A 26210-nucleotide genomic window follows, 5' to 3' on the forward strand; every position below is an offset into this window, starting at 1 on the left:
TGTTGTTCCTCTTGGGGCCCTTGAAGGCAGGAGGCTGCAGGTGCTTGTCAAAAATAGCCTGGGCAGCAGCGTGGAGGGGAGGTTTTGGGTGCAGCAGTTGTGTGTCAGAGCAGGAGGAGATGAAGGCAGCAGAGGTGCCCTTGTCTCTGCCCTGTGCAGGGCTCTTGTGCTTCCCACTGAAGCAGAAGCCTGGCTGGGTGGTGTTCAGTGGAGCCAGGCTGGTGCTGCAGCACCACATGCTCATGGCAGCAGAAACAGCAGGGTCTGTGCTCCTGCAGGAATCACAAAATCCCAGAATAGTTGGGGTTGGAAAAGACCTTTGGAGATCATTCAGTTCCCTGTCAAAGGAGGGTCACATGGAGCAGCCATCACAGGAATGTGTCCAGGTGGGTTTGGAATGTGTCCAGAACAGGAAACTCCACACCCTCCCTGGGCACCTGCTCCTGTGCTGTGCCACCCTCAGTGTAAAGAAATTCTTCCTCATGTTGAGGGGGAACTTCTTGTGTTTTACTTTCTGGCTGTTGTTCCTCCTCCTGTTGCTGGGCACCACTGGAAGAGCCCTGTCCATCCTCTTGGGGGGTGCCAGCCCTATGTCAGACCCTGCTTTCTGCTCCTGGATTGCCAGCAGTGCTTTTGCTAAGGTCTGAGCTGCTGCTGTCAGCCAAACAAACACAGAGCATTTGAAAATGAAAGATGGTTTCAAATTTTATGGGATGGGAAATGGCTTTTGACCTGTTCTCTCTGTAGTTTTGCTGCATGTTCTCTCTTTGGACCTGTTCTCTCCACAGTTTTGCTCCCAGCCCCGTTAGTGGGAACACAGAGCTCCAGCCCCAGAGCAGAGCAGGACAATCCCCTCCCTCAGCTGTACCCAGGGCAGAGTTGGCTCTTCTGGCTGCCCCTGCTGGCTGCTGCTGAAGTTGCTGTCAGCCCCCAGCTGTGTCTGCTGGGCTGCTCTCCAGCCTCTCATCCCCCAGACTGTGTCCAGCCCTGTCCAGGTGCAGAGTCCAGCACTGCTGCTGTTGAATCTCACACAGGCTGGGACTGCCCAGCTCCCTGTGAGGCCCTTTGGGGCTCCACAGCCCCTGACAGGTCACTGTTGTTGGCAAACTTGCTTAATGTATGTTAAATTCCTGGATTTGGAGCATTTCTAAAAGCATTGAAGAGCACCAGCCCTCAAACAGAGCCCTGTGTAACCCCACTGGTGACTGTCCTTTTTCCCTGCCCTGGAAAATCCAGTTCTATGGGAATAATGGGATTTTCTCCCCCTTTTCCCTGGATTTGGAGGGGTCTCCTTTCATTCCAGCCTCATCCCAGCTTTGCTGCCATATCCAGCCACCCAAATAATGGGGGTTTTGGATCTTCCTGCACATCTGGATGTCCCAGCCCCTTCCCCAACATCCCTAGAAATTCTGGGAAAACCAGGCTGGATACAGGGAAAGCCACTTGGGGCCATTCCTGATGTGACCCCATTTGTTGTAATCCTTTGAGCTTGACCTGACACTGCCTGCTCACCCATGCAAAGGGTGGAGCTGTGTGAGGCACAGCTTATCCAAGAGAGTGCTGGAGATGGTACAAAAGCTTTGCTAAAACCCCAACCCACCACATTGGCTGCCTTGCCAAAGGTGGCTGACACAGTGCTGGGAGGAGGGGATACCTCAGAGCGTTGTGTGGCCCTTCAGAGGGACCTCAACAAGGGCAGAGGAACCTTCTGGAATCCAGAGCAGGCTCCTGCAGCTGAGGAGGATCAACCCCAGGCACCAGGCTGGGCTGCAGCTCTGTGGAGAAGAGAGTGACACTGACTGCTCCTGACCAGCCCCGGGGCCAAGGGGGGTGAGGGAGGGGATCCAGCCTGTGGGCACAGCTGAAATGCTGTGTCAGGACAGGAGGGACATGGAGCTCCTGGAGCAGGCCTGGTGGGGGCTCTGAGGATGCTGAAGGGCCTGGAGCATCTCCTTGTGAGGAAAGGCTGAGGGAGCTGGGGCTGCTCAGCCTGGAGAGGAGCCCCAGCTGAGAGGGACCCTCAGCCCTGGGTGTAGGGAGGGGTAGGGCAGGGCCCAGGCTCTGCTCCAGGGCCCAGCAATGGCACCAGAGCCACGGGCAGAGACTGAGCCCAAAAAGTCCCAAAGGAACACAAAAAACTTCTTGTACACTGGCACAGGCTGCCCAGGGAGGGAGTGGAGTGTCTGTAACTAGAGATGTTTCAGAGCTGCCTGGCACAGCCCTGTGCCCTGGGCTGGCCCTGCCTGAGCAGGCAGCTGGGACCAGCTTCCAGCTGAACCATTCTGGGCAGTCAGAGCCTGAGCCTCTCCCCAATGGGAATGAAGCAGATGGAGCAGGACCTTCCCCTGTGAGCCCACCCTGGCTGTGCCTGCTGCCTGCATTGTCTCTCAAGGGGTTTTCAGCAACTCCCTAAATAACCTCCAGGATTTTAACAGACACTGAAGTGACTCCCTAAATAACCTCCAGGATTTTAACAGACACTGAAGCGACTCCCTAAATAACCTCCAGGATTTTAACAGACACTGAAGTGGGATTGACAGGCTTGTGGCATGCAGGGTCTTCTTCCTTAAGCCTGCTTGAGAACTGGGACATTTATCACCTTCCACTCAACAGAGGCTGCCCAGACTCCCCAAACCCTGAAAAACAAAGGAGAGGTGGCAGAGTGACACCAGGCAATGCCCTGGGGTGGGTCCATGTGTCCCGTCCAGCTGGAAAGTCTCGAAGAGGTTCAGTGGCTGCTGGGAGTCTTTGTCATCTTCCAGCACAGGCCTGCAGCCTCATCCACGCGAGCCACTAAAGATAGAGATATATCAGATTACTCTGTTGTCCCTTATCGTTACATTCCCTACATTGCATTTCATTCTATGGAAGAAACCTCAGCTTGCTTAAGGGACACGAGGGGCAGGACGAACGCAGCTTCCTGGAGGTTTAACGCCACTGATTTTTATGACACTCCACCAAACGCTGCTGTGTGAGTGAAGCGGGCTCGGGCAGCCTCTCCGTGCGCTCCCCGCCCGCGCTCCGCCGCTCCCTCAGGGGCCGCCGCCATCTTCCCGCCCCTCCCGCCGCCGCGCGCGGGCCGCCGGGACGGGGCGGTGCCGACGCCGGGGATTGGCCCGCCGCGATCACGTGGCAAGGGGCTGCCGTCCGCGAGCCTTTCCCGCGAGGTGTGGCCGCGGCGGCGGCCGCTGATTGGTCGCTGTGCGAGGCGTGGCCGCTGGAGCGGTCGCTGATTGGCCGTGGCGCGCGCGGCCCGGCGCGAGGGCAGCACCGCCCACGTGACGCGGGCGCGGGGCCGGAGCGGGCCCGGAGCGGCGGCGGCGGCTGCGTCCCGCCGGCGGTGAGTGAGGGCGGGCCCGGCACCGGCACCGCGGCCTCGGGCCGCCCCTCCGCTCCCTCCGGCGGAGCTGCCTGCCCGGGCCCCGCTCAGCCCTGGGCCCCGCTCGGCCCCTGTCCCAGAGACAGCGGTGAGCGGGCCTCCGTGCAGCCGGACATCGCGCGGCCGGAGCTCAGCCCCGGCCCGGGAGGTGCAGCCCCGGCCCGGGAGGTGCAGCCCGGCCCGGTGTTCGTGCCCAGGGCTCCCGGGCCGCGTCAGAGCGAGTGTGGCGGGCTCGTTTTGTTGCCCGCAGCTGGATTTCCTTCAGCCCTTCCCAATGGAGCGGTGTGGTGCGAGGAGAGAGAGCCGCGATGGAGCTGGAGGGATAGCGAGGAACTTCCAGTGCTGGAGGGAAGACTGGTACAAGGCTTGACTTCTTTCTTTCTCTCCTTTTTCTCTCTAATGATTGCAGCGAGCGCTCGCAGCACGGCCCTTTGTCACTTCCCGGGAAAACTCCAAAAGCAAAGCCCTTGTTCCGCTGCCAGCATCCTCCGTTACCCGCGGTGAAACCCAGAGTGCAGCCCCACAGACCTTTCCTAATGCGATGGGGACGATGCCGTGAGGCCTGGTAAGGCTCGGCCATAGCCATGACAGAGCCCCACAGGGTGTCGTTCACCACTCTGCACGGGCCCCTGAGCAGCAGCTTCCTCAAGAGGTCTCGGAAGGACGAGGCAGAGCAGCCCCCGGAGGCGGAGCCGGCGGCCACGGCCGTGCGCATCACTCTGACCCTCTTCGAGCCCGACCACAAACGCTGCCCCGAGTTCTTCTACCCCGATCTCCTCAAGAGCTGTCGGGGGAAAGTAAAAGGGAGTTCTTCAGGTGACAAGGTGAGTGTCCCTGGGGGATCTGTGCTGGAGCTGAAGGTCTCAAGGGCTGTCTCAGCATGGCTGTTATGAGAGCTGGGTCTGTGTTTGCTGCGAGGGGGGAGGAGGGCGGGTGAACATCCTGCAGGCAGGAGAACTGACCCACAGGCTGGGGTGCTTGTTGTCAGGCCATGCTGGGGCACTCCTTTGCAATGCTGGAATTTGGTGTTGGGAGGGTGTTGTGCTGTGGCAGCTGTGGGATGTGATGCTCGATCAGTAGATCTAAAGTGAGTTTTGGTACCTGGGCAGCTGGCAGTGCTAAGGAGCTGTTTTCCAAAGAGCACCAAAGCAGACATGAATGAAAACTGTAACATCTAAAGTTTGAGTTAGGAGTGTTTGTCTATGAAAACAAACTTACTGGATTCTGTTCCTTTCACTGTTTGCCTTCAGGACTGTTAGCAGTCAGTTGATGTTTTATGCCATTTAATTTTTGGGGTTTTTTTTGAGGGTTGTGAGAAGCAGAGGCAGGTACAAAACGAGCTGGGAGAGCATCCAAACCACATGGACACTCTCAGAATCCCAGCAGAGTTTGGGTTGGAAGGGACCTTAAAGCCCATCCCATTCCACCCCTGCCATGGCAGGGACACCTCCCACTGTCCCAGGCTGCTCCAAGCCCTGCCCAACCTGGCCTTGGGCACTGCCAGGGATCCAGGGGCAGCCCCAGCTGCTCTGGGCACCCTGTGCCAGGGCCTGCCCACCCTCCCAGGGAACAATTCCTTATTCCCAATATCCCATCCAGCCCTGCCCTCTGGCAGTGGGAGCCATTCCCTGTGTCCTGTCCCTCCTTCCCTTGTCCCCAGTCCCTCTCCAGCTCTCCTGGAGCCCCTTCAGGCCCTGCAAGGGGCTCTGAGGTGTCCCTGGAGCCTTCTCCTCTCCAGGTGAGCACCCCCAGCTCTCCCAGCCTGGCTCCAGAGCAGAGGGACTCCAGTCCTTGGCCTCCCCTGGACTCTCTCCAGCAGCTCCAGGTCCTGCTGCTGTTGGCCCAGGGCTGGGGCAGCTCTGCAGGTGGGGTCTCACCTGAGGGGGCAGAGGGGCAGAATCCCCCCCACTGCTGCCCCTACCAGGGCTCAGCCCAGCCCAGGGGAGTTTCTGGGTGCTCACAGCCAGGGCAGGTCCAGCTGTCACCCACCAACAGCCCAAATCCTTCCCCCAGGGCTGCTCTGAATCCCTTCCTCTCCCAGCTTGGACTGATCCCACAGGTTCCAGGTGCAGCTCCAGCATTTGGCTTGGTGGAACCTCGTGGGGTTCCATGGTCCCAGCTCTCCAGCCTTGCCAGGTCCCTCTGGATGCCCTCCCATCCCTCAGGTGTGTCAGCCACCCCACACTGCTGGGTGGCATCCCCAGACATGCTGAGAGTGCCCTGATCCCACTGTCCCTGTCACTGATGATGATGTTGATCAGCACTGTCCTAAAGGTGGATTTAGCTGAGCTTCTGCCCAGCTGCTCCAGTCAGGATGGGTTTAATTCCTGCAGTTTTGGTGGCACTGTGACAAGATTGGCTGTCATTGTTTTATCCCTTCTGTTTCTGCAGAAGAAAGACCCAGCTGATCCCTTCAATGATGAGGAAAAGGAAAGGCATAAAGTGGAGGCTCTTGCTAGGAAGTTTGAAGAAAAATATGTAAGTGTTTTTTCTTTAAATTATGTTGTTCTCTGGGCTGGGCAGTGCTGTTCAGGTCTCAGGCAGTGCTTTTAATGCTCACTGGCTCTCAAGTTCCTGTTCTCCCTCAGTCCTTTATCCTGGCTGCTATGTGCTGGTTTTTATGTTCTTTTTCTGTCTCAGGGCTGCAAAAATAGTTCAGATTCATTCTTAAATCAGATGAGTCTGATTAAAGGAAATTACATGAACTAAAGTGAGCAGCAAATCACTTACTGTGATTGATAAAATTGACTTTTCCTTAAGCAAAAATGAATTCCTAGGCCTTGTTGCTGTGGCAGGATGGAATGTTCCAAGTCTCTGGGCATGGGGCTGTGATGAGGACACTGCCCTCAGGACACTGCTGCATGGATCTCTCCTACCTGTTCCTTGCTGTTCTTCCTTTTGCATTATTTCTGTGGCTGGCACTAAAATCACACTGTGGTTTTTATACCCTTTGGCACTTTGGGGTAGCAAGTTGTGTGTTGTTTTGTGGCACAGATTTGGCCCGTGGGTCACCCTGGCACACTGTGTGTGTGTGATGTCTGCAGCACTGAGTCTGTACCTGCTGGAGCACTTAGGGAAGAGCAAGCCCTATGGAAGAGAGCCCTGGCAGGAGTGTTGAAGGGATGCAGACCCAGTTCAGTGTGGAGTCTGGCTGGCAGTTTTTCATTTGCCTGCACTGTTTTGTTTCTATGACAAGGCTTCAAACTGGATTTACCACACCCTGGGAGCACAGTGCGATGAGAGCCAGCCCTGCTTTGGTTCTGCTGTAGCTTTTGTGTCCTGGAGCCAGTGCTGCTGTCCTGTGTCAGGGTATCCCTGTGGTGCTGGGATGGAAAAGTGATCCCAGTGTCCATGTTTCTTGTTCAGGGTGGCAAGAGGCGCAGGAAGGACCGGATCCAGGATTTGATTGATATGGGCTATGGCTATGATGAGTCCGACTCCTTCATCGACAACTCGGAAGCTGTGAGTGCCTAAAGGTGGCTGAGGGGAGGCTGAACCTGCTCTGGGACTGAGCCACGAGGCTGCCAGGGCCAGGGAGTGAGAGCTCTGGGGCAGCTGCATGGCAGGAGATGCTGGTGGGCATTCCAGTGTGCTCCTGGGGGAGCACAACCTCCTCGTGATCAGGGACAGGACTTGAGGACATGGCTGGAGCTGAGTCAGGGAGCTTTAGGTGGGATATCAGGAAAAGGTTCTTCCCCTTTCAAGGAACAGCTTTCTCAGAGCCACAGCACCAAGCCTGTGTGAGCTCCAGAGCATTTGGACAATGCTCTCAGGGATGCACATTGGGGTTGTTGGGGTGTCTGTGCAGGGCCAGGAGCTGGACTCAATCTGATGGGTCCCTTCCAGCTCAGCATGTTTTGTGATTCCATGAATCCCACTGCATCCTCCAAGCAGCTGAGCTGTGGAATGAAGTAACCAGGTCCCAGTGCCAATGAAGTGTTCTCTGTCATTTGCAGTATGATGAGCTGGTTCCTGCCTCTCTCACCACCAAGTATGGAGGGTTCTACATCAACTCAGGAACGCTGCAGTTCCGGCAGGCCTCTGAGTCTGAGGATGACTATGTCAAAGAGAAGAAGAAGAAGTGTCCCAAGGTCAGGAAGGCAGCTTTCTCAATGATTCCCTCTGTTACAGCTCGGAGCTTGCTGCATGAAAGTGTGTTAACATCCAGAGTGGGAGAGATTTGTGACGTGGTGTGGACAGAATAGGGATAGGTACTTGAAATCCCATTGTATCCTAAAATTTCTGAGTAAAATGAAGCATGTCTGGCATGGATAAGACTCTGGTGGGGTTACCTGGTTCCCAGAGCAGAGGTGGCAGCAGCTCCCTGTCACCCTGGAAGTCACAGCATTATGGGGATGCTGTCAAATGCTAAGGCAACACGTGCCAGAACCATGGTGAGGGATGTAGGGGGGTTGGGTTAATGATCCTGTGTTTTCACATGCCTGGGAGAGGTCCCAAAGTGGCTCTGGGAGTGCTGGTAATGTTGTGGGAAACTCTTTGATTGTGACTCGTTCTTAACCCTCTACAGAAGCGGAAGTTGAAAGATGGGGGTGAAAAAATAAAGAAGAAGAAGAAGGATGATTCTTATGACAAGGAAAAGAAATCAAAGAAGTCCAAGTTTCCAAAAGCTGGGTAAGGAGGGGAGGAGGCAATTCTTGCTGCTCAGCACCTTGTTTCAGGGTTCCAGGGGGCTGCAGTAGGAACACGTTGCAGTGTGGGGTGGCTTCAATGCACTTTGCAAACACCAACAGGAAAACCCCTGTTGTTTCCCAAGGTGGAAAGAGGGAAGGAGCACAGCTCCAGAGCAGCAGTGTGTGAGCAGAGAGAGGCACAGCTGGCTGCAGGAGTGGTGTTTTTGGAGCTCTGTTTAATGGGAACAAGTCTGGAGAGGAGAGAGAAAAATGACAACTGTTGGGATGAAGCTGTGGGAGGAAAGGCAGGTGGGAAGGGCTCGGGGCTGCCAGGGAGGGAGAGGTTACAAGGCAGGCTGTGTTACTGCTCTCTCTGGGCAGTCCTTTGTACTCCTGTCCAAAGTATTTCTTGGATGAGTGCTCAGCTCTTTTATAGCTTTTGGGCTGTAAAATGGAATGATTTTTCTTTTTGTTGTGAGTCATCTTGTGCTGTAGCTCTGTCCATGCTTTGGTCTGCCTGACCTGTCTCTTTCAGTATCTATATCTGTTGCTTTTCATTAATTTCTTGTATTTTCCTCCTCAGTTTTTTCCTTCTTCCTTTAACTATTCTTTGTAATTTATTTTTTCCTGCATGGATCTGCTTTTGGGCAGCAGCAGCCCATGTGTCTGATATTATCAGTGTGTGATTCCTTCAAAGTGAGCAAAGAAAGGAATTTGCTCTCCTGGTTTTAACACAGCAGAAAACTTCACACTAACTCTGTCCTGCCTCAGTTCCTCTGTACTAATTGTGCATTTCCCAACCTTCCTCGCTGGAATAACAATAATTTCATGTAGCTAAATGAAAGCAGAGCTTTGTGGAGGTGGTTTAGGCCCCAGCACCTCTCTGCAGTGAGTCAGGACAGCCTTCTCTGAACTGAGGTGAATAGCCAGAAAGAACCCTGAGACTTTTAGAAGCTGTAAAATACTTTTTCTGCTGTAATCTGTTAAGGAGCTAAGACTTTCCAGGGAGTTGTGCCTGAAGTGAACTGGGGGACAAGGGACCCTGTCTGCTCCTTGACCTTGTATTCAGTTCCCTTTCCCCCTCTACCCTCTGTTTGCAGCTTCACAGCATTAAATGCAAGTAAGGAGAAGAAGAAGAAGAAATACTCTGGAGCTCTCAGTGTCAAGGAGATGCTGAAGAAATTCCAGAAGGAGAAGGATGCTCAGAAGAAAAAAGACGAAGAGCAGAAAGCGGCGACCCCTTCCCCAGCAGACCCTGCAGCCCCAAGGGAGGCAGAGGCCATGGCTGACCCTCTGCTGTCCCTCTTTGGCCACGCCAGTGACAGTGACCTGCTCCAGGCAGCCTCAGCCATGGAGTCCCTGAGCGAGCTGGACCTGGAGCGGCTCCTCAGCGAGTCCCCCGAGGGCAGCCCCTGCCCTGAGCTGGAGGATGGCAGCGACCCTGCCTTGGAGCAGGAGTTCAAGCAGCCACCATCCCTCCCAGAGGGGCTGCCAGCCGCCCTGGAGAAAAGGATCAAGGAACTGGCTCAGGTACAGCAGCTCCTGGGGGCACTGGGGCTGGCAGGGGCACAGCTCTGCAGGGAGTGTGACAGGAAGGGATGTGTGTGTGTGTGTGTGTGTGTGACAGGAAGGGATGTATGTGTGTGTGTGTGTGACAGGAGTGTCTGTGACAGGAGGGCACAGCTCTGCTGGGAGTGTGACAGGAGGGTGTGTGTGTGTGACAGGAGTGTCTGTGACAGGAGGGCACAGCTCTGCAGGGAGTGTGACAGGAAGGGATGTGTGTGTGTGTGGGGGACAGGAAGGGATGTGTGTGTGTGCGTGTGACAGGAGTGTCTGTGACAGGAGGGCACAGCTCTGCAGGGAGTGTGACAGGAAGGGATATGTGTGTGTGTGTGTGACAGGAAGGGATGTATGTGTGTGTGTGTGTGACAGGAGTGTCTGTGACAGGAGGGCACAGCTCTGCTGGGAGTGTGACAGGAAGGGATATGTGTGTGTGACAGGAGGGGATGTGTGTGTGTGTGTGTGACAGGAGGGTGTGTGTGTGTGTGACAGGAGCGTGTGAGTGTGTGACAGGATGGGCACAGCTCTGTGTGTGTGACAGTGACAGGAGGGCACAGCTCTGTGTGTGACAGTGACAGGAGGGCACAGCTCTGTGTGTGACAGTGACAGGAGGGCACAGCTCTGCTGGCTCTGTGTGTGTGACAGGATGGGCACAGCTCTGTGTGTGTGACAGTGACAGGAAGGGCACAGCTCTGTCTGTGTGACAGTGACAGGATGGGCACAGCTCTGTGTGTGTGACAGTGACAGGATGGGCACAGCTCTGTGTGTGTGACAGTGACAGGAGGGCACAGCTCTGTGTGTGTGACAGTGGCAGGAGGGCACAGCTCTGTGTGTGACAGTAACAGGAAGGGCACAGCTCTGTGTGTGTGACAGTGACAGGAGGGCACAGCTCTGCTGGCTCTGTGTGTGACAGTGGCAGGAGGGCACAGCTCTGTGTGTGTGACAGTGGCAGGAGGGCACAGCTCTGTGTGTGACAGTAACAGGAAGGGCACAGCTCTGTGTGTGACAGTGACAGGAGGGCACAATTCTGTGTGTGACAGTAACAGGAAGGGCACAGCTCTGTGTGTGTGACAGTGACAGGAGGGCACAGCTCTGTGTGTGACAGTGACAGGAGGGCACAGCTCTGTGTGTGTGACAGGAAGGGCACAGCTCTGTGTGTGACAGTGACAGGAGGGCACAGCTCTGCTGGGAGTGTGTGACAGTGACAGGAGGGCACAGCTCTGTGTGTGACAGTGACAGGAAGGGCACAGCTCTGTGTGTGACAGGAAGGGCACAGCTCTGTGTGTGTGACAGTGACAGGAGGGCACAGCTCTGTGTGTGACAGTGACAGGAAGGGCACAGCTCTGTGTGTGACAGGAAGGGCACAGCTCTGTGTGTGTGACAGTGACAGGAGGGCACAGCTCTGTCTGTGTGACAGTGACAGGAAGGGCACAGCTCTGTGTGTGACAGTGACAGGAGGGCACAGCTCTGTGTGTGACAGTGACAGGAGGGCACAGCTCTGTGTGTGACAGGAGGGCACAGCTCTGTGTGTGTGACAGTGACAGGAGGGCACAGCTCTGTGTGTGACAGTGACAGGAGGGGACAGCTCTGTGTGTGACAGGATGGGCACAGCTCTGTGTGTGTGACAGTGACAGGAGGGCACAGCTGTGTGTGTGTGACAGGAGGGGACAGCTCTGTCTGTGTGACAGTGACAGGAGGGCACAGCTCTGCTGGGAGTGTGTGGCAGCACCCAGGGACAGAGCACATTCCATGGGGGAGTTTCTCAGATCCACTGGGATCACACCTTTGTGTCACTCAGTTTCCTCTAAGTGATTTTCTTGATGTCAAGTGATGTCCAAGTGCTGGATCCTGTCAGGTACTGAATGTGACACTTGAGGTCACATCTGACCAGGATTCCTTCTTTACCCTCTTGGAAAGGTATGGACCTGGTGCAAGCAGTAATTTCCAAAGTCAGTTTGACATGAATGGACTGAAATGTGAATTACTGAGCCTGGAGGGCTGGTTTGGGCTGGGATGGAGGTAATTTTCTCCAGAGTGGCTGTTTGGGGGCAGTTTTGAATTGTGTTGTGAAGAGAGCTGGTAACCCAGGAATGTTTTGTTACTGAGCAGGGAGTGCTCACCCAATGCCAAGGCCTTTGCTGCTCCCACCCCACACTGCCAGTGAGGGGCCTGGGGGGCAGGAGGAGCTGGGAGGGGACAGCCAGGACAGCTGATCCCAACAGGGACATCCCAGACAGGGGGATCATGATCAGCATATAAAACTGGGGGAAGAGGAGGAGGGGGATGTTTGGAGTGATGGCATTTGTTTTCCCACATGATACATATGTGATGGATGGAGCCCTGCTGTCCTGGGGATGGCTCAACACCTGCCTGTCCATGGGAAGTGGGGAAAGAATTCCTTGTTTTCTTTGCTTGTATGGCTTTTGCTTTCCCTGTTACACTGCCTTGTCTCAGCCCATGGGTTTTCTCACTTTTACCTTTGTGATTTCCTGCCCCATCCCACCTGGGTGAGGGAGCAGCAGCTGTGTGGGGCTGAGTTGCAGGCTGGGGTTAAACCATGACAAGGACAAATCCACCATAATATTTTTAATGTGCTGTGCTGGTCAGGACACTGAAGGGGTGCACATTGTTGTGTGTGTAAAATAATGCAGCTGGAAAGCATTGCCACAGTTCTGCCCTGGGAGAAGGCCTGGAAAGCCCTGTAGATGGGGCTTGAGGATTGCTAGAACCATTTCCATGTCACAGGCAGATCCTTTGCTGAAGCTTGGGTACCACTGGAGCTGCACCAATTTGGCAATTTGAGTCCCTCAGCCATTTTTAACATCTGGTTGTTGGGGTCCCATTTAGGGAGTAATGGATTCTTTGCTTCTTTTCTGCCAAAGTCAGGATTAAATCACCAGACAGTATTTCTTGTCAGACTCAGTTGTTTATTAGTTCTTATCTATGTTACAATCTCACAAGCTGTGAGTTCTACAGTGGTTTGCTCTAACAAGGTAGAAAATGGCTATGTATCTCTCTCAACAGGGCCTTTTAAGGCTAAACTATCCAATTAAGAAATGACACCTAAATTATTTTTACTTTTAACCCAATAACCAACCACCCATGCCTGCAATGTGGACTTTGTATCCAATTACACAAAACCACCCAAACCCATGGAGACGAGGGTGAAGAAGGAGCAGCCTCTGCCCTAAAACCTCCATCTTGCTTTATATATATTGCTATATTCTAAACCCTTTGAGTTTTCTACCATGAGATATTACACACTTCTGTTCAAACTCCACCCCCACAATCCCAGTTCTGTCATTCCATTTTGGAAGCTTCTCCACAGCCTCAGGTCAGTGCAGTGTTCTCCTGGGGTCAGTGCCTGGCAGCACAGAAAGTCTGAAATTCTCAGCAACCAGGGTTCCAACAAGGGAGTGAAATATATTAATGTCTAGAAGGATGATCTTATGCCTTTTCACCTCCTGCAGCTGGGCTCCTGTGGGACTCACCCATCTTCTCCATAGTGTGGTGTGCTTTGGGAAGCTCCAGCCTGTTTTGGAGAAGGAAAGTACAGGGTGCTGGTCAGGGATCCCTTCCTGGCCTGTCACAGTGTGCTTCCAGCCTTGTGGTGTGAGGCTGTCACCCTCAGCCTATCAACAAGTGCTGGGAGGTTGTGTTCCTGCTGCTGGTGTGGTTTTAAACCCTGATTTTAAGTCATAAACGTGTCCTTGGAGCTCTGTGGTGGTTCTGCCTCCTGGGGCACTCCAGTTCAGAGCACCTCTTGCTGAAGTGAGGGATGCTGAGTAACTGCTGTCACTGAAGATAAACTGCTCTTAAGAACTGTTCTGCTGAGTTGTGCACTGGGGGTGAGCAGATGGGAGGGGAGGAGGAACTGAAGCAAGTATTGCCACAGCTGATAAAAATAATGGGCTGTTGGTGGATGTTTCTGTTTCAGAAAGCACCAAAACAGCTGTTTGGGACTCTATCTGAGTTAAAGGAGAATGTTTTGGAAGTGCCATGGTATCAGGTTAATGGTTATGGTGTTGTGAAACAGTTTAATAGCAGGGTCCCCACTGATTTCCTGCTTAGATTTTCCTGCTGCTGTGTCTCTTGTTGCTGGATTGTGGATGTTAAGAAAAGAAACTGAAACCTGTGGGTGAGTTAGTGCTGTGGGACATGAGCTCAGGTGGCACTGAAGAGGTGCTGGGCCTCTGCCTGAGAGCCAAGTCTCTTCATCCCAGAGGTGGGAGCATCTCCTGAGCCTCCAGGCATTTCCTCTTCTGCTTGAACTGCTTTGACTTTAACCCTCTCCTTCCTGAGTAATTCTCCTGTTGAGGATTCTCCTTAGCATTGAGTCTTCTCCTTTGACATCACCTGCTGCTGGCAGGGAGGAATGTTCACCCTCTGGGCATAAATTAATTGCTTGCCTGCCTCAACTTTGGAATGGTAAATCATGAGATTTCAAAATCCTCTCCTGGTCTGCTCCCCTGTGCAAGGAATCACTAACTCATGGTGGTGCCTTGTGCCAAATCCCAGCTTTGTTTATATCTCCACTCAGAAAAAACTGAAAGCTCTTGGCAATTTGTAACTATCTCATTCATCTCTTGGAATAATTTTCCTGCTGGACATATTTTTCATGGGTGTGATGTTTTTGGGCAGCACTTTGTGAGCTGCAGTCATAGCTCTGGAAGCTTCCTGAACTGGACTTTTTTTTGTTTCCATGGTGTTGACTGGGAGTAACACATCCCCTGTGGCTGTGACTCTTCTCTGTTGGTGTCTTAGCTTAGTTTCCAGATGGATCTAGAAAACCTGGTGATAAGTCTCCTCAACCTTCCTTAGATGTGATAAGTTTGAGCTTTCCTGGTCCAGGGACAAGTTCTGAGCTCATATTCCTCCATCTACTGAGAAGTTAAAACCATGCCCTGAAGCTGTTGTTGTCCCCATGGCAAGTTTGCCAGAGAAGTCACCTCCTTTTTCCCAGGAAACACTCCAGAGTGGTGACTCCAGTGCCTCTGGAGAGGAGAATCCAGGCTGGCAAGGTCACCAGGTGCTATCAGGTCAGGCAGGGATCTGAACTGGAGAGGTTCACACTTCTGCTGTGACAGAGTTTGTGTTTTATTACACAAACACAAATAATAAAACTGTGCCTTGTTTTGCAGTAGTTCTGGGGTGGTTTTGAAGACACCTGGCTGCTTGTGCCAGCTGTGAAGTGCTGATGATTTGTGTTATTTCCTGACTTCCAGGCTGCCAGAGCTGCTGAGGGAGAAGGCAAGCAGAGATTCTTCACTCAGGACATCAACAACATCATACTGGAGTAAGTGCTGCCAGCAGAGAGGTGTGGGAAAGGAGAGCATTAGGCAGAGCATTTTTGGTAAATTCAGGAGCAGGTTCAGCAGGAATTGTGGGGTTGTCCTTGTACAGGTCTTTCAGGCAGAACATGCCCAGAATAACATGAAAGTCTCCTATAAATGGCTTTCAGTTGAAATATGATGAGCTAGGAGAGTGTTGGAGGGAATGTATCCAGGCCTCCTGTTCTCAAGATGCTGCCTGATATTTATGTGCCTAAATTCGGTCACTTGACCTGTGAGTTTAGCTTGATGCAAGTAAATCTCTCCCTGTGAGAGATGTCAGGTATGTTTTTGCTACTTAACTTGCATGCTATGTAGAATTGTTTATAACTGGGATAAGGGTGCTGGGTTCAACTGGTTCTCTGGGAAAACTGGAGGAATTCCATTCCTGCTCTGTGTTTTGAGGCCCCAAATTACAGAGTGCCAGTGTTGCTCAGGCAGCTGCAGATAATGGCTTCATTCTTCTGCCAGAGCCTGGAGAGGACTGATGAATGCACAGGGTTTTGTGATCAGTGCAATAATACTGACACCCAGGCTTTAATTTCATTAAGGTTTATCCAGGCACTTGCAGGGAAGTGCCAAGGGGAGTTTGGGACTCGGTTTCCCTCTCATTTCCAGGGCTGATTACCACCTTCCAGCATTCCAGTGCTGGCTGCACCAACAGTCCTTGTCTGGTGGCAAACTGATCACTTCAGCCTCACTCAGAGGAGATTTAGACAGATTTGTACAATTTTGCTGCACAATTTGGATCAGGGCAACCCCAGAGATGAATATAGATTGAGAGAAGAATTTGGGCTGTTGGTGGGTGAGAGGCTGGACATGCTCCCCCCTCTGTGCACCCAGAACCCCCTGGGCTGAAACTCCCCCAGCATGGCCAGCAGGGAAGGGGGGGATTCTGCCCCCTCAGGTGAGACCCCACCTGCAGAGCTGCCCCAGCCCTGGGCCAACAGCAGCAGGACCTGGAGCTGCTGGAGAGAGTCCAGGGGAGCCCATGGAGATGTCCCAAGGGCTGGAGCCCCTCTGGAGCCAGGCTGGGAGAGCTGGGGGTGCTCACCTGGAGAGAAGAAGCTCCAGGGACACCTCAGAGCCCCTTGCAGGGCCTAAAGGGACTCCAGGAGAGCTGGAGAGGGACTGGGGACAAGGCATAGAGGGACAGGACACAGGGAATGGCTCCCACTGCCAGAGGGCAGGGCTGGATGGGATATTGGGAATTAGGAATTGTTCCCTGTGAGGGTGGGCAGGCCCTGGCACAGGGTGCCCAGAGCAGCTGGGGCTGCCCCTGGATCCCTGGCAGTGCCCAAGGCCAGGCTGGGCAGGGCTTGGAGCAGCCTGGGACAGTGGGAGGTGTCCCTGCCATGGCAGGGGGTGGAATAAAATGAGCTTTAAGGTCCCTTCCAATTCAAAGCATTCTGTGACTTTAATGATGGTGATGATTAATCATTTGGCATTTTTTACACTTTCTGACACTGAGAAGTGGCTTTAAAAGCCAGGCTCTTAATTTCTGTTTAATTGTGTAGATGGGTTTGGCACATGCTGATCTCTCTCATCTACTCACTTGGAAGTTGAAACCCAAGGGATAAAGTTTGATTTTGTGTTGTCCAGAATTCCACTGCCACAGCACCTGACATAACCAGTGTGCACTTCTCATTTCATTGCTTGACCCTCCTGCCTGCAGCTGCCAGGGAGAGCAGATGAGACTGCAGACTGCCACTTGTTCCTTCTGCAGCTACTCCCAGAGCAGATTCAAAGCACAGCTTGGGATAAAACCTATTGATCCTAGAATCCAGAGAACCTTCAGGCAGTTTACCTTGTCCTTCATCCCTCTGTCCTGTCCCAGCCTCCTGCTGAGAGCAGGTTTGCCCCCGAGCAGGCAGCACAGGCTGGATAGCTTAGTCTTTTATGGGGACAGACTGTCCAAGACCCAGGCAGCTCTCAGCTGCTGGCTACCTTTAGCAAGCAGAAGGGATATCAGCTCTTTGGTGATTATCAGCTCTTGGTGAGTTCCAGAGAGAGAGAGAAGGCTGCTCTGGGGTTCCACAGCGATGTCTTTACTGGGGGCCTGTGATGAGTTCCAGCTCTTCTTACCAGAATGGGCTAAACCAGCCCATTATACAGGGTATAGGGGGATCAGAAATTGTCCAATAGCAGGGGTTAAGGGAAAGTGACCTATGGGGTTACAGAGAGATAAGCTGGGGTCTGAAAGGTGGAAGAGAGGGGCTTCTTGCTATTTCACCAGGACATGGCATTTCCTATCTTTAAGCCTCTGCTCTCCACGGAGCCCTGGCAAGCCCATGGCCTGCTACACTGTCCCTGCCTCCCAGTCCCCTCAGGGTGGCCCTGGTGGCTCAGGGCTGGCTGGCAGTCCTGCTAAGGCTGTGTTTGTCCCCAGCATCGAGCTGCAGACGCGGGAGCTCAGCAGCCAGGTGCGCTCGGGGGTCTACGCCCACCTGGCCGCCTTCTTCCCCTGCAGCAAGGACACGCTCCTGAAGAGAGCCCGCAGGCTCTACCTCTACGAGCAGGTGAGGAGGAGGCCACCAGGCCTGGGGGGGGGGTGTAGCCTGGGGGGTGGTGGCTCTGCTGAGCACAGTGTGGCTGTTGCTGTCCCCAAACCCTGTGTCCTCCGTGGGGCACCGGCCCGGCACGGTGGCTGGGTGGGGGCTGGAGCTGGCTGGATTTTGATGTCCCAGCCATGGGAACATGTTGGGGTGTTCTGTGTGGCAGCAGCTCTCTTGCCACAGAGAGAAACACACAGCTTTCCTCTCGGAGTCTCTGTGGCTGAGATGACCCCGAGGTGTTAGAAAGTCTTTTTTTCCCAGCCCTGAAATTGAAGAAGGAGTCAGGATTCTTTGGCTCTGGTTGTCAAGGTTGTTTAATCTCTGTTATCTATCATTCTATCTAACATGCTTTTATTTGTTATTGTTATCTATCTATTTATTTGTTATTCTATTTATTTGTTATCTATCTAACCTTCTTTTCCTGACCTGCTGAGGTCTAGCAGTTTGGTCGGTGGCACACTGACCGCCCTCTTGGCAGTGTTATCCTTTTATACTAAAAACTACCTGTACATTATTTACAATCATTTTCCAATACCTATCACCTATGTTAGACAGTGTGTTTCTACTCTAAACCAATCCAAAAGTGCCACCATCACCCAGAAGATGGAGGCTAAGAAGAAAGAAGAAGGGCAAGGCATGCCCAAATCCCTCCATCTTGGCTTCTGAACCCCCATTCTAAAAACTTCAACATTTTACTTTTTCACCCTGTGACAAACTAACTATCATTCTACTTAAACTCTTGTGGCTTGTAAATCTTCACATAAAGCTGGTAATTTTCTCCATGGGTTAAAATCCAAGGCATAGGTGTCTTTGGCTTCGTGCCAAGGTCTCTGAGCCCCCTGGCAGGGGCTCGAGCCATCCAGGGCAGCCAGAGGGATGTCCTGGGTTCTGACACTTTCCCAGGCATTGTTCTGGGAAAAATCTGTGAGAAGATCAGAGAAAAGAATGAGAACCAATTCTTAACTTGCTGCACCTGCTATTGTGAACATGTGGAATGTGTAATGGAGATTTTTTTACCAAAGGGTGATTTGTTAATTAACTAACGGTGACAATGTTTTAATTAAAGAACTAATCAATTCCACCTGTAGTGAACTAAGGTTTCTTAATACAGATTATTGCTCAGCCTTCTGTAAATACATGGGAACTGTGTAAGTTATCAGCCAGTGCAGGCTGTTGTGCTGACAGCTCTGTGCTCGCTGCAGGGTGGGCGCCTGAAGGAGCCTCTGCAGAAGCTGAAGGAAGCCATTGGAAGGGCCATGCCAGAGCAGGTGGCCAAGTACCAGGAGGAATGCCAAGCCCATACTCAGGCCAAGTTTGCCAAGTAAGCTCCTCATTTGCTCATTCCCCCTCTGTGGCTTTTCCCAGCAGGCTCCCTGTGGCCTGGAGGCTGCTCACCTGAAGTTTGCCACCTCTTTTTGTTCCGTGGGTTACATTTGCTGATGGGCATTGATTGGCCTGACTGAGCTGTGTGTGTTCTTTGTGCTGTCTGTGGCCATGCCAGCTACAGCAGCACTGATGGGACCAGAGTTTGGCTGAAGGGTTTTGCATGTGCAGGCATGTCCTTAGGAACATGGCAGCCTGGGAACAGTCAGGCTAGATTAGTGCTGTCATCTCTATTACAAAATGTTGGGAGATTTCTTAACCTTCAGCCCATAGCTCAGCTTGCACCCTGAGCCAGAGGTTGCTGATACTGAGACCTCTGTCCAGTGCTGTTCAGAGATTCTTAATCTGCAGTATTAAATAGATTAAGTATCTACTTGAACCTGCAGGATGATCACTTCCACCTTTTCTGTCTCCATTTTAGGATGCTGGAAGAGGAAAAAGACAAAGAACAGCGAGTTTGTTCTGATGATGATGAGGATGAAGAAAAGGGAGGGAAGCGTGTCGCGGGCCCACGGAAGAAATTCCAGTGGAATGATGAAATCAGGTTTGAATAACTCAGATATTAAGCAAATTCATGAACTGTCTTACTCTTTGCAGTTGGCAGTGAAGCATTTTGGTGTCTGTTTTGTTTACAAAGCAGTGCTGATCACCTGTAGGAGCAGTCAGCTTGGAGGTTCGTGGCACGTGGTGTTGGTTGTGGAAACCATTTCTGCATTTATTGCATCTCACCCTGAAGCTGATTTCAGGCCCAGGCTAACCCTGAGAGAAGTGCTGAGAGTCCAAAAGAGAGAGTCAGATCTTTGGGAGCAGAAGGCATTCAGCTGAATTGCTGAATCCTACAGCCCAGACTCTTGACATGCCCAGGTTCTGGTTCTGGAAGCAGTTGAAGCTGTTGGGTTCTGCTGCCCCTGGCACTTGGGGCTGACAGAGGAGGGGAGAACAGGGGAGAGTACCAAAGGGTAAAAGGAAAATCAGTCCTGCTGTCTTTTTCTTCCTATTCTGGAACAAATCGGTTTGTGCTGCTGATCCATGTAGGACATAGCCAGCTGTGCTTCCTGCCCTCTCCTTGCAGAGAGGTTCAGTTCTGTGGTTGTTACTGGTGCCTGTGGCTCTGGCACTGGTTTGCTGCCTCAGCTGGTTCAGGAGATCACACTGGGAAGGGGTGACAAGACTTTTCTCCCTGGTGCATCCATGTGTGTGCACACAGAGCAAGGACTGGGCCTTTCCCTTCTCCTTTCCTGAGGAGGCAGTGCAGGGTTGTGTTAGCAAGAGCCAGATGTGTCTTGCTGTATTTATCCAGCCTGGATAAAGAGAATGATCTCCAAGTGGGAAAGGTCAATCTGCATAACTGTATGTGAAATCTTCCTGTTCCTCAGGGAGCTGCTTTGCCACTTGGTGAAGATTAAATTGGATGGTTATGACCTTGACAAGAATAAGGCTCAGTCTCTAGAGGATTATGTGAAGACCTTCCTAGAAGGAGAGGTGAAGCCCCTTTGGCCAAAAGGCTGGATGCAGGCCAGGTGAGCAAGAACCAAGGATTCCTTGTCCCAAGGGACCTGGGAAGGTCATTGGTCCTACCCTTGCTCAGGGAATGGCTGGCTTCAGACTTAGATCAGAGTGCTCAGGGCTTTGGCGTGTGGAATTTTGGAAATTCCCAAGGATGGAGATTACCACAGCATCTCTGGGCTCCTGTTCTGGTACTCGATCACTCTTCATGAGATCTTTTCTCTTTATTTCCTATAAGAATTCCCCTTGCTGCACTGAACTGAATATTCCCTGCTTTTGTTTTTGACTGTGCACCTTTGAGAAAGGTCTGGCTCCATCCTGTTCCTGTCCCCACCACTCTTTAGGTAGTGGAAAACTGCCATTAGACTCCTCCTGGGGCTTCTCCTGGAGCTTCTCTTTTTCCAGGCTGAGCAAAACCAGTTCCCTTCACCTCTCCTTGGCTGCTGTGTGTCCCTGTTCCTTGGGATGTCTCCAGTTTGTTGGCATCTCTCTTGGATAGTGGGGCCCCTGAAGCTGGATCTGTGTCCAGATGTGTCCTCCCAGGTGCTGATCAGGGCATGGTTTGCTCTCAGCAGGACACCTCTGCAGCAGTGGCTTCCCTTCCCTTGCCCCCCAGGAGCCCCAGGTCCTTTCCTGCAGGGCTGCTGCCCAGGGCTGTTCCATCCCAGCTGCAGGACTTGGTGCTGGATTTCACTGAGCTTCACAAGGTTTGTGTTGGTGCCTTTCTCCAGCCTGGGAAGGGCCCTGTGAATGGCAGCCCTGCCCTCCACCATGTTCTCCCCCCTGCCTCTGTCCCTTTTCACCTCCCAAATGCCTGAGTGCAGCCAGGACTGTGAATGGCAGTGCTGAGCAGCCTTGGTGCCATGGTGATGTCACAGGTGCCACTGGCACTGAACTGGCACTGAGGCCAGGCCCATGGGCCAGTCTATGCTTTCTTGGCTCTGTATTACAAAAGATCCACTTGTAATCACAAAGGATACATTTTCCAGACACTTTGGGATATCTTCTCTGGAGTATTCCCAAAAGAAGGCAAAGTAGGAAAGTTGTAGGGGCTTATTGGAGTCAGTAGAATCTGGTGTGGTTTCTGTACCCTCACTGCTGTTTCCTGCTCTTTCCCACTCTCCATCATCCCTGCCCTCGAGCTGGCAGTGGCAGAGCCACACAAATGGCACAGTCCCTCTGCTGGGACTGTCATCACCTTCTGGCCTGCTTTGTTTTGCTCACTATTTTCAAAGCAAGGACAACTCTGCAGTCTTACTTTGGAATCTTTAAGGTTCCTTCCAGCCCAAGCTGTTCCATGTTCTGTCTCTTTGCATTTCACCAGCTGGGCAGTGCTGACTTCTCTGCTGAGTTCTCTGCTGAGTTTGCTTTCTGGGTGTTGGGGGGTAAAGGAAGATGTAGGTAGCAGCTCCTAAGAGCAGTAAGTATGAGTGGCACATCAGAGATGCACTTGGAGAAGCCCATGAAGGCTGTTTGGTGCAGTTGCATGTGCACAGGAAGCTCAGAGCTCAGCATGGTTGTAGTGTGGTGCTGCAGGAGCTGAAAGGTGGCATTAGGAGATGTAGGAAGATTCCTGCTTAGTTAATGAAGATATACCCAGCCTGAGGGTCTCAGCTTGCCAAGTTGTAAAAACTTTTCTTTAAATAAAAGGAAATTAAAATCTTTAACTCCAAGTTTGCTGGTGAAACTGTTGTTGGGCATTCAGGTGTTCACAACAACTCAGTATAGGAGGCACTTCCAGTGGAATTAAATACAGTAAGTAATACCTCAGTAAGAGTTGATTTCCTGGTTGCTTTCCAGTGGCTCAAGGACAGTGGTTTCTCCTGCTGGGACTTGGAGTTGGACTTGATCTTTCTGGGTCCCATCCAACTCAAGATACTCTCTGACTTGGTGGTTTAAAGGCAGAGGGTAGTGTGACAGCCATGGGGAAGGATTGGTGGCTGTAGGAGAACTGTAATAATTTTATGGATAAGTCAGCTTGATTCACTGTCATCATGGTTTCAGAAGTTCATCTGTGAGAGGAACTTGAAGGTGGACAGAGCAGCAATTTCATGGATGAGTTAGAGAGGCCCTGCCATGAGTCTGTTTCCTCCATGAGCACTAAGAGATGATTAACAGAATGTTAGGTTAACATAAGCTTGCTTTTTAAGAGAAAAAATAAGACAAAAGTCTGTTAATACCAGCCAGGAATCACATTCCATGTGCCAGTACTGAAGGAATAACCATTCCTGTAGCTCCTCCCTGACATGTAGGAGGGCAGCTGAATGGCAGCTGGTTTGGGTCAGAGCGTGTTTGTGGGGGGAGACTCTGCTTTACCCTCAGTAGTGCAGGCTTTGGATGAAGCTCAGTCTATTGGCTGTACTCAGTCAGTGCTTCCAGAAAGGGTTGTGATGTACAGAGTCACCTCAGCTCCAGGCTGGGGACACAAAGGCAGCACAGACCCTTCTCTCCTTCATTGCTGGCTGAGAGGCACGGGAAGGGAACTTTCTCCCTGAAGAACTCTTGGATGATCTCTGGCAGCAGGAAGGCCCTGAGTGATGATCCTGCCCCTCCAGTTGGCTTTTTAAGCTGGCAGAGCTTTTTCCTTGGGCATTGTCCAACCACTGCCTCAATGGCCTTTGCAGTGCCTACAAGCATTGCTCCCCAGAGAGAGAACTGTGTGGGGCAGCTCAGGATGATCTTCTGGCAAAGGGCTGAATATTTGTTTGCTCTCTGTGGTTTCAGTTTCACCAAGTCCCCTGCTGTGCTGTGCAGCTCTGTCTCCAGTGATCCCAGCTGCTCTACTGGGTCTTGCTGGATATCACTTCTCATTGCTCTCTTCCCTTCTTAGGACACTGTTTAAGGAGAGCAGGCGTGTACACGGACACCTCACATCAGTCCTGTGAGTATCACAGCCTTCCTCTGGAGTGAAAACTGCTCATCTCCATTCCCTGGGGCCTGGGGGGATCCTGCAGGAACACCTGAGCTTGCTTGGCTCCCCCTTCATAGATCAGTGCTGCTTCCTTTGGGGAGGCCTAGGGAGAGCAGCTGCTTGTATGTGACATCTCCCAACACTTTCCTCAGGTGCTTTAGCCTTCAGCAAGCTCAAAAAGAACAACTTTAAAGCCAGGTTGCCTCTGGTTCAACAGCCTGGAGTGAGGGCTGTGTGCTGGGCCTGGGAGGCTCAGGGAGGTCAGGTGGAGTGTGATTTCTGCAGCCTGTTCAGTTGGTGCTTGCTGGGTTCTGGATTCCCTCTTTCTTGTTGCCTGGTTCAAGGAGGGGCACCATGAGCTCAGACTGGTGAAGGTGGGTGCAGCAGGCTCACCAAGAGCCATCAGAATCCAGCTGGGCAGGGGCTTTAGTCCAAAGGGTCTCATGGATCTTGCTGGTGGTTGATAACAGATGAGGACATGGATTTAGGCTGGTGTCAGTTTGGCAGACAGTCCTGTTCTTGGAATTGGTGAGTGAGGGGAAGTGGAATAGGGTGTAGAGTCATCCTTCCCTCAGCCACACACCCAGCAGCTCAGGGATGTCTTGTACCAGAGGTTGCATCTGACCAGATCTATTCTCTGGGAGTTTGGCAGATGCTTTTGCATCTTTTGCTTCTTCTGGGAAGCCAAAAGAAGGGTGTAACTTCTGCAGAACAGTCTCTGTGCCAGTTTCTCTCTGGGCCTCGCTGTAGGAGGGCAGCAGCAGTGGGGTCCTGCAGCTGGTGCAGATGTGTGTGTGGGTGTTTCACTGCTCTGCTGCCATTCCAAGACTCTGCTCCACTCCCTGATCAGCTCCCTGGTGGGAGTTGGGGTTTCCAAGAGCAGCAACCAAATGTCATGTGGTTTTGAATCCTAGCAACCTGAGATGCTGCCTCTGTTCCCTGCAAAGACTCAGTGGATCATCACCAGCAGGGCCCAGGTGTGCTCCCTGGCTGGCTCCTTCCTTGGGGCAGTCACTCAGCCATGTTTCTCTTGTCTTCCTCCAAACAGGGCGAAGAAGAAAGTTATAGCTCCTACCAAGGTGAAAGTGAAGGTGAGTTCTGTTTTCTGGTTCTCAAGGTTGGTATGTGCCAAATGTCAAATGACTGCCACCCTGAACCCTGTGTTTGAGCTTTGTATCAGCTACTGTGAAATGGCTCTTCTCAGTATTTGCCTTGGAAAAAACAACTGGAACAGCAGCTAAAATTGATGGCAGTGGCAGCTGGGAGGGAAGTGGGGGCTCATGGGCACAGAATATGTGTGTCCTGCTTTTTATCCCCAGATTGTGAACCTTCCCTCCCCTTCTCAGCAGTAAACCCTGTCTCTCTTCTGACTGTGCCTTCTCCTGTGATGTTGTTCCAGGACTCTTCCTGCAAGCCAGACAAGAAGCTGTCGGTGTCTGTCCCTTCCCTGCACTCGAGCAGCACCTTGGCCATGTCCTCAGAGCCCCAGGGAGGAGCCCTGGGCATCAGTGCCCAAACCAGGGAGCTCTTGTCCCTTGGGACAGCCCAAGCTGCCAGCAGCACTGCCACTCCTGCCACCTTCAAGGATGATTCCTTGGATGAGGACTTGATTCACAACCCCACCTCCTCCCTGGAAGCTGTGTCCAAGGAACTGGCTGTGCTGAACAGCAGGGCAGCAGGGAGCCCTGACTTTACTCTTCCTGCAGCTCCAAAAGCTCCACCAGAGAAGATCCCAGCTCTTGCATCCTCAGAGGAGAAGAGGACATTTCCAAAGCCCAACCCTTCCCCTACATCATCCTCTGGTTCCCTCCAGTCTCCTCTAAACTTCCTTGCTGAGCAGGCCCTGGCCTTGGGCCAGTCTTCTCAAGACAAGAAGACAGAGAACTCTAATTACAAAGAGCATTCCTGCCAAGCCTCCCCCAGCAAAATCCTTCCTGATGCCCACCAGGCTAAACAGAAGCACCACAGCCTGGTCAGGCCAGGCCATGGGCCCCCGGCCTCGGCGCCGGTGCCGGGCGCTCAGGTGAAGGTGTTCCACCCTGGTGCTCAGCTCCAGAAAACCTTCACCTCCCCAGCTCCCTTTGTCAAACTGCAGAATCCCAAATCCTCCACCCCCCTGCCCCAGCGCTCCCTCCTCCAGCAGGTCAAGTCATCAACCAAAGCTCAGAGCTTCCATTCCTCCACGACCCCAGGCAGCACCCAGAACTCCAGCAGCTCCCACAAGAGCCAAGGCTTGTCCTCATCCTCTCTCAGCTACGCCGGGAAGCACTCGAGTGGCTCTGGCTCTTCAGGACAATCTTACAAATCCCCTTTTGTCGCTGGCTCCCTCTCCAAGCACGGGGCTTCTTCCAGCAGCTCCTCTGGAGCTCCTGCCAACCAGGGCAGCTCCTCTGGGACTTTGCTCCCCGGCGTGGCAGCCCCGTCCCCAGGCTCAGCCTCCGGCCGCCCGGCCTCCAGCTCCTCAGTGAAGAAACCTCCCGTGGCCCAGAAGCTGACCCTGGTGGCACCTCCTGGAGGCTCCAACGGAGATTCCAGTGGGGGCACCCAGGGCGTGGCCAAGTTGCTGACCTCGTCCCTAAAGCCAGCTGTGGTCAGCAGCACCGCAGCCTCTACCTCTGTCCCGGTAAGGGGGCCCTGCTGGCAGCTGCTGCTCACTGCTGCCCTGAAGGGGGCACTTCAAAAGAAAAATCTGGAATGACTGTCTGGATTTCAGCTGCTTTAGACTAGAAAGTTATGGCCTTTGCCCTGGGCTTGCCCTCCAGAATTCCAGCTTTCACTTTCAGCTTAAATAACCACTAAGCTGAATACTGTGCTGCCTTCCAAAGGGCAGTTATTGCCCAGACTGTGTCATGGTCCTGCCCTGGCCCTGTGAGTTATGGGGACAGTAGGGCTCCCATTTGGATTAAGAGAAAGTGCAGTAAGGTAATTTATCACAAGAGATAAAGTTCATTGCAT

General features: G+C 52.6%; 1 protein-coding gene across 6 annotated transcripts in view; it reads left to right on the top strand.

Moving 5' to 3' along the window:
- Nucleotides 1-3221: 3221 nt before the first annotated feature.
- UBN1 (ubinuclein 1) overlaps nucleotides 3222-26210 on the top strand; it is a 36947-nt gene continuing 13958 nt past the window's right edge. For 3 of the 6 annotated variants that reach the window (XM_054643358.2, XM_054643356.2, XM_054643361.2), the window contains exons 1-15: nucleotides 3222-3340; nucleotides 3789-4203; nucleotides 5771-5857; nucleotides 6746-6841; nucleotides 7336-7470; nucleotides 7908-8011; nucleotides 9111-9540; nucleotides 14796-14866; nucleotides 17290-17419; nucleotides 18658-18776; nucleotides 19260-19382; nucleotides 20215-20358; nucleotides 23175-23225; nucleotides 24304-24346; nucleotides 24655-25878. In XM_054643358.2, coding sequence (XP_054499333.1) covers nucleotides 3964-4203; nucleotides 5771-5857; nucleotides 6746-6841; nucleotides 7336-7470; nucleotides 7908-8011; nucleotides 9111-9540; nucleotides 14796-14866; nucleotides 17290-17419; nucleotides 18658-18776; nucleotides 19260-19382; nucleotides 20215-20358; nucleotides 23175-23225; nucleotides 24304-24346; nucleotides 24655-25878 — 2997 coding nt within the window. In that variant the 5' untranslated portion in view covers nucleotides 3222-3340; nucleotides 3789-3963. The remainder of the gene's footprint in view (nucleotides 3341-3788; nucleotides 4204-5770; nucleotides 5858-6745; nucleotides 6842-7335; nucleotides 7471-7907; nucleotides 8012-9110; nucleotides 9541-14795; nucleotides 14867-17289; nucleotides 17420-18657; nucleotides 18777-19259; nucleotides 19383-20214; nucleotides 20359-23174; nucleotides 23226-24303; nucleotides 24347-24654; nucleotides 25879-26210) is intronic. The other 3 variants (XM_054643360.2, XM_054643363.2, XM_054643364.2) reach the window with 3 other exon arrangements.

The sequence above is a fragment of the Agelaius phoeniceus genome, chromosome 16, assembly GCF_051311805.1.
Source record: "Agelaius phoeniceus isolate bAgePho1 chromosome 16, bAgePho1.hap1, whole genome shotgun sequence".
Taxonomy (NCBI): Eukaryota; Metazoa; Chordata; class Aves; order Passeriformes; family Icteridae; genus Agelaius; species Agelaius phoeniceus.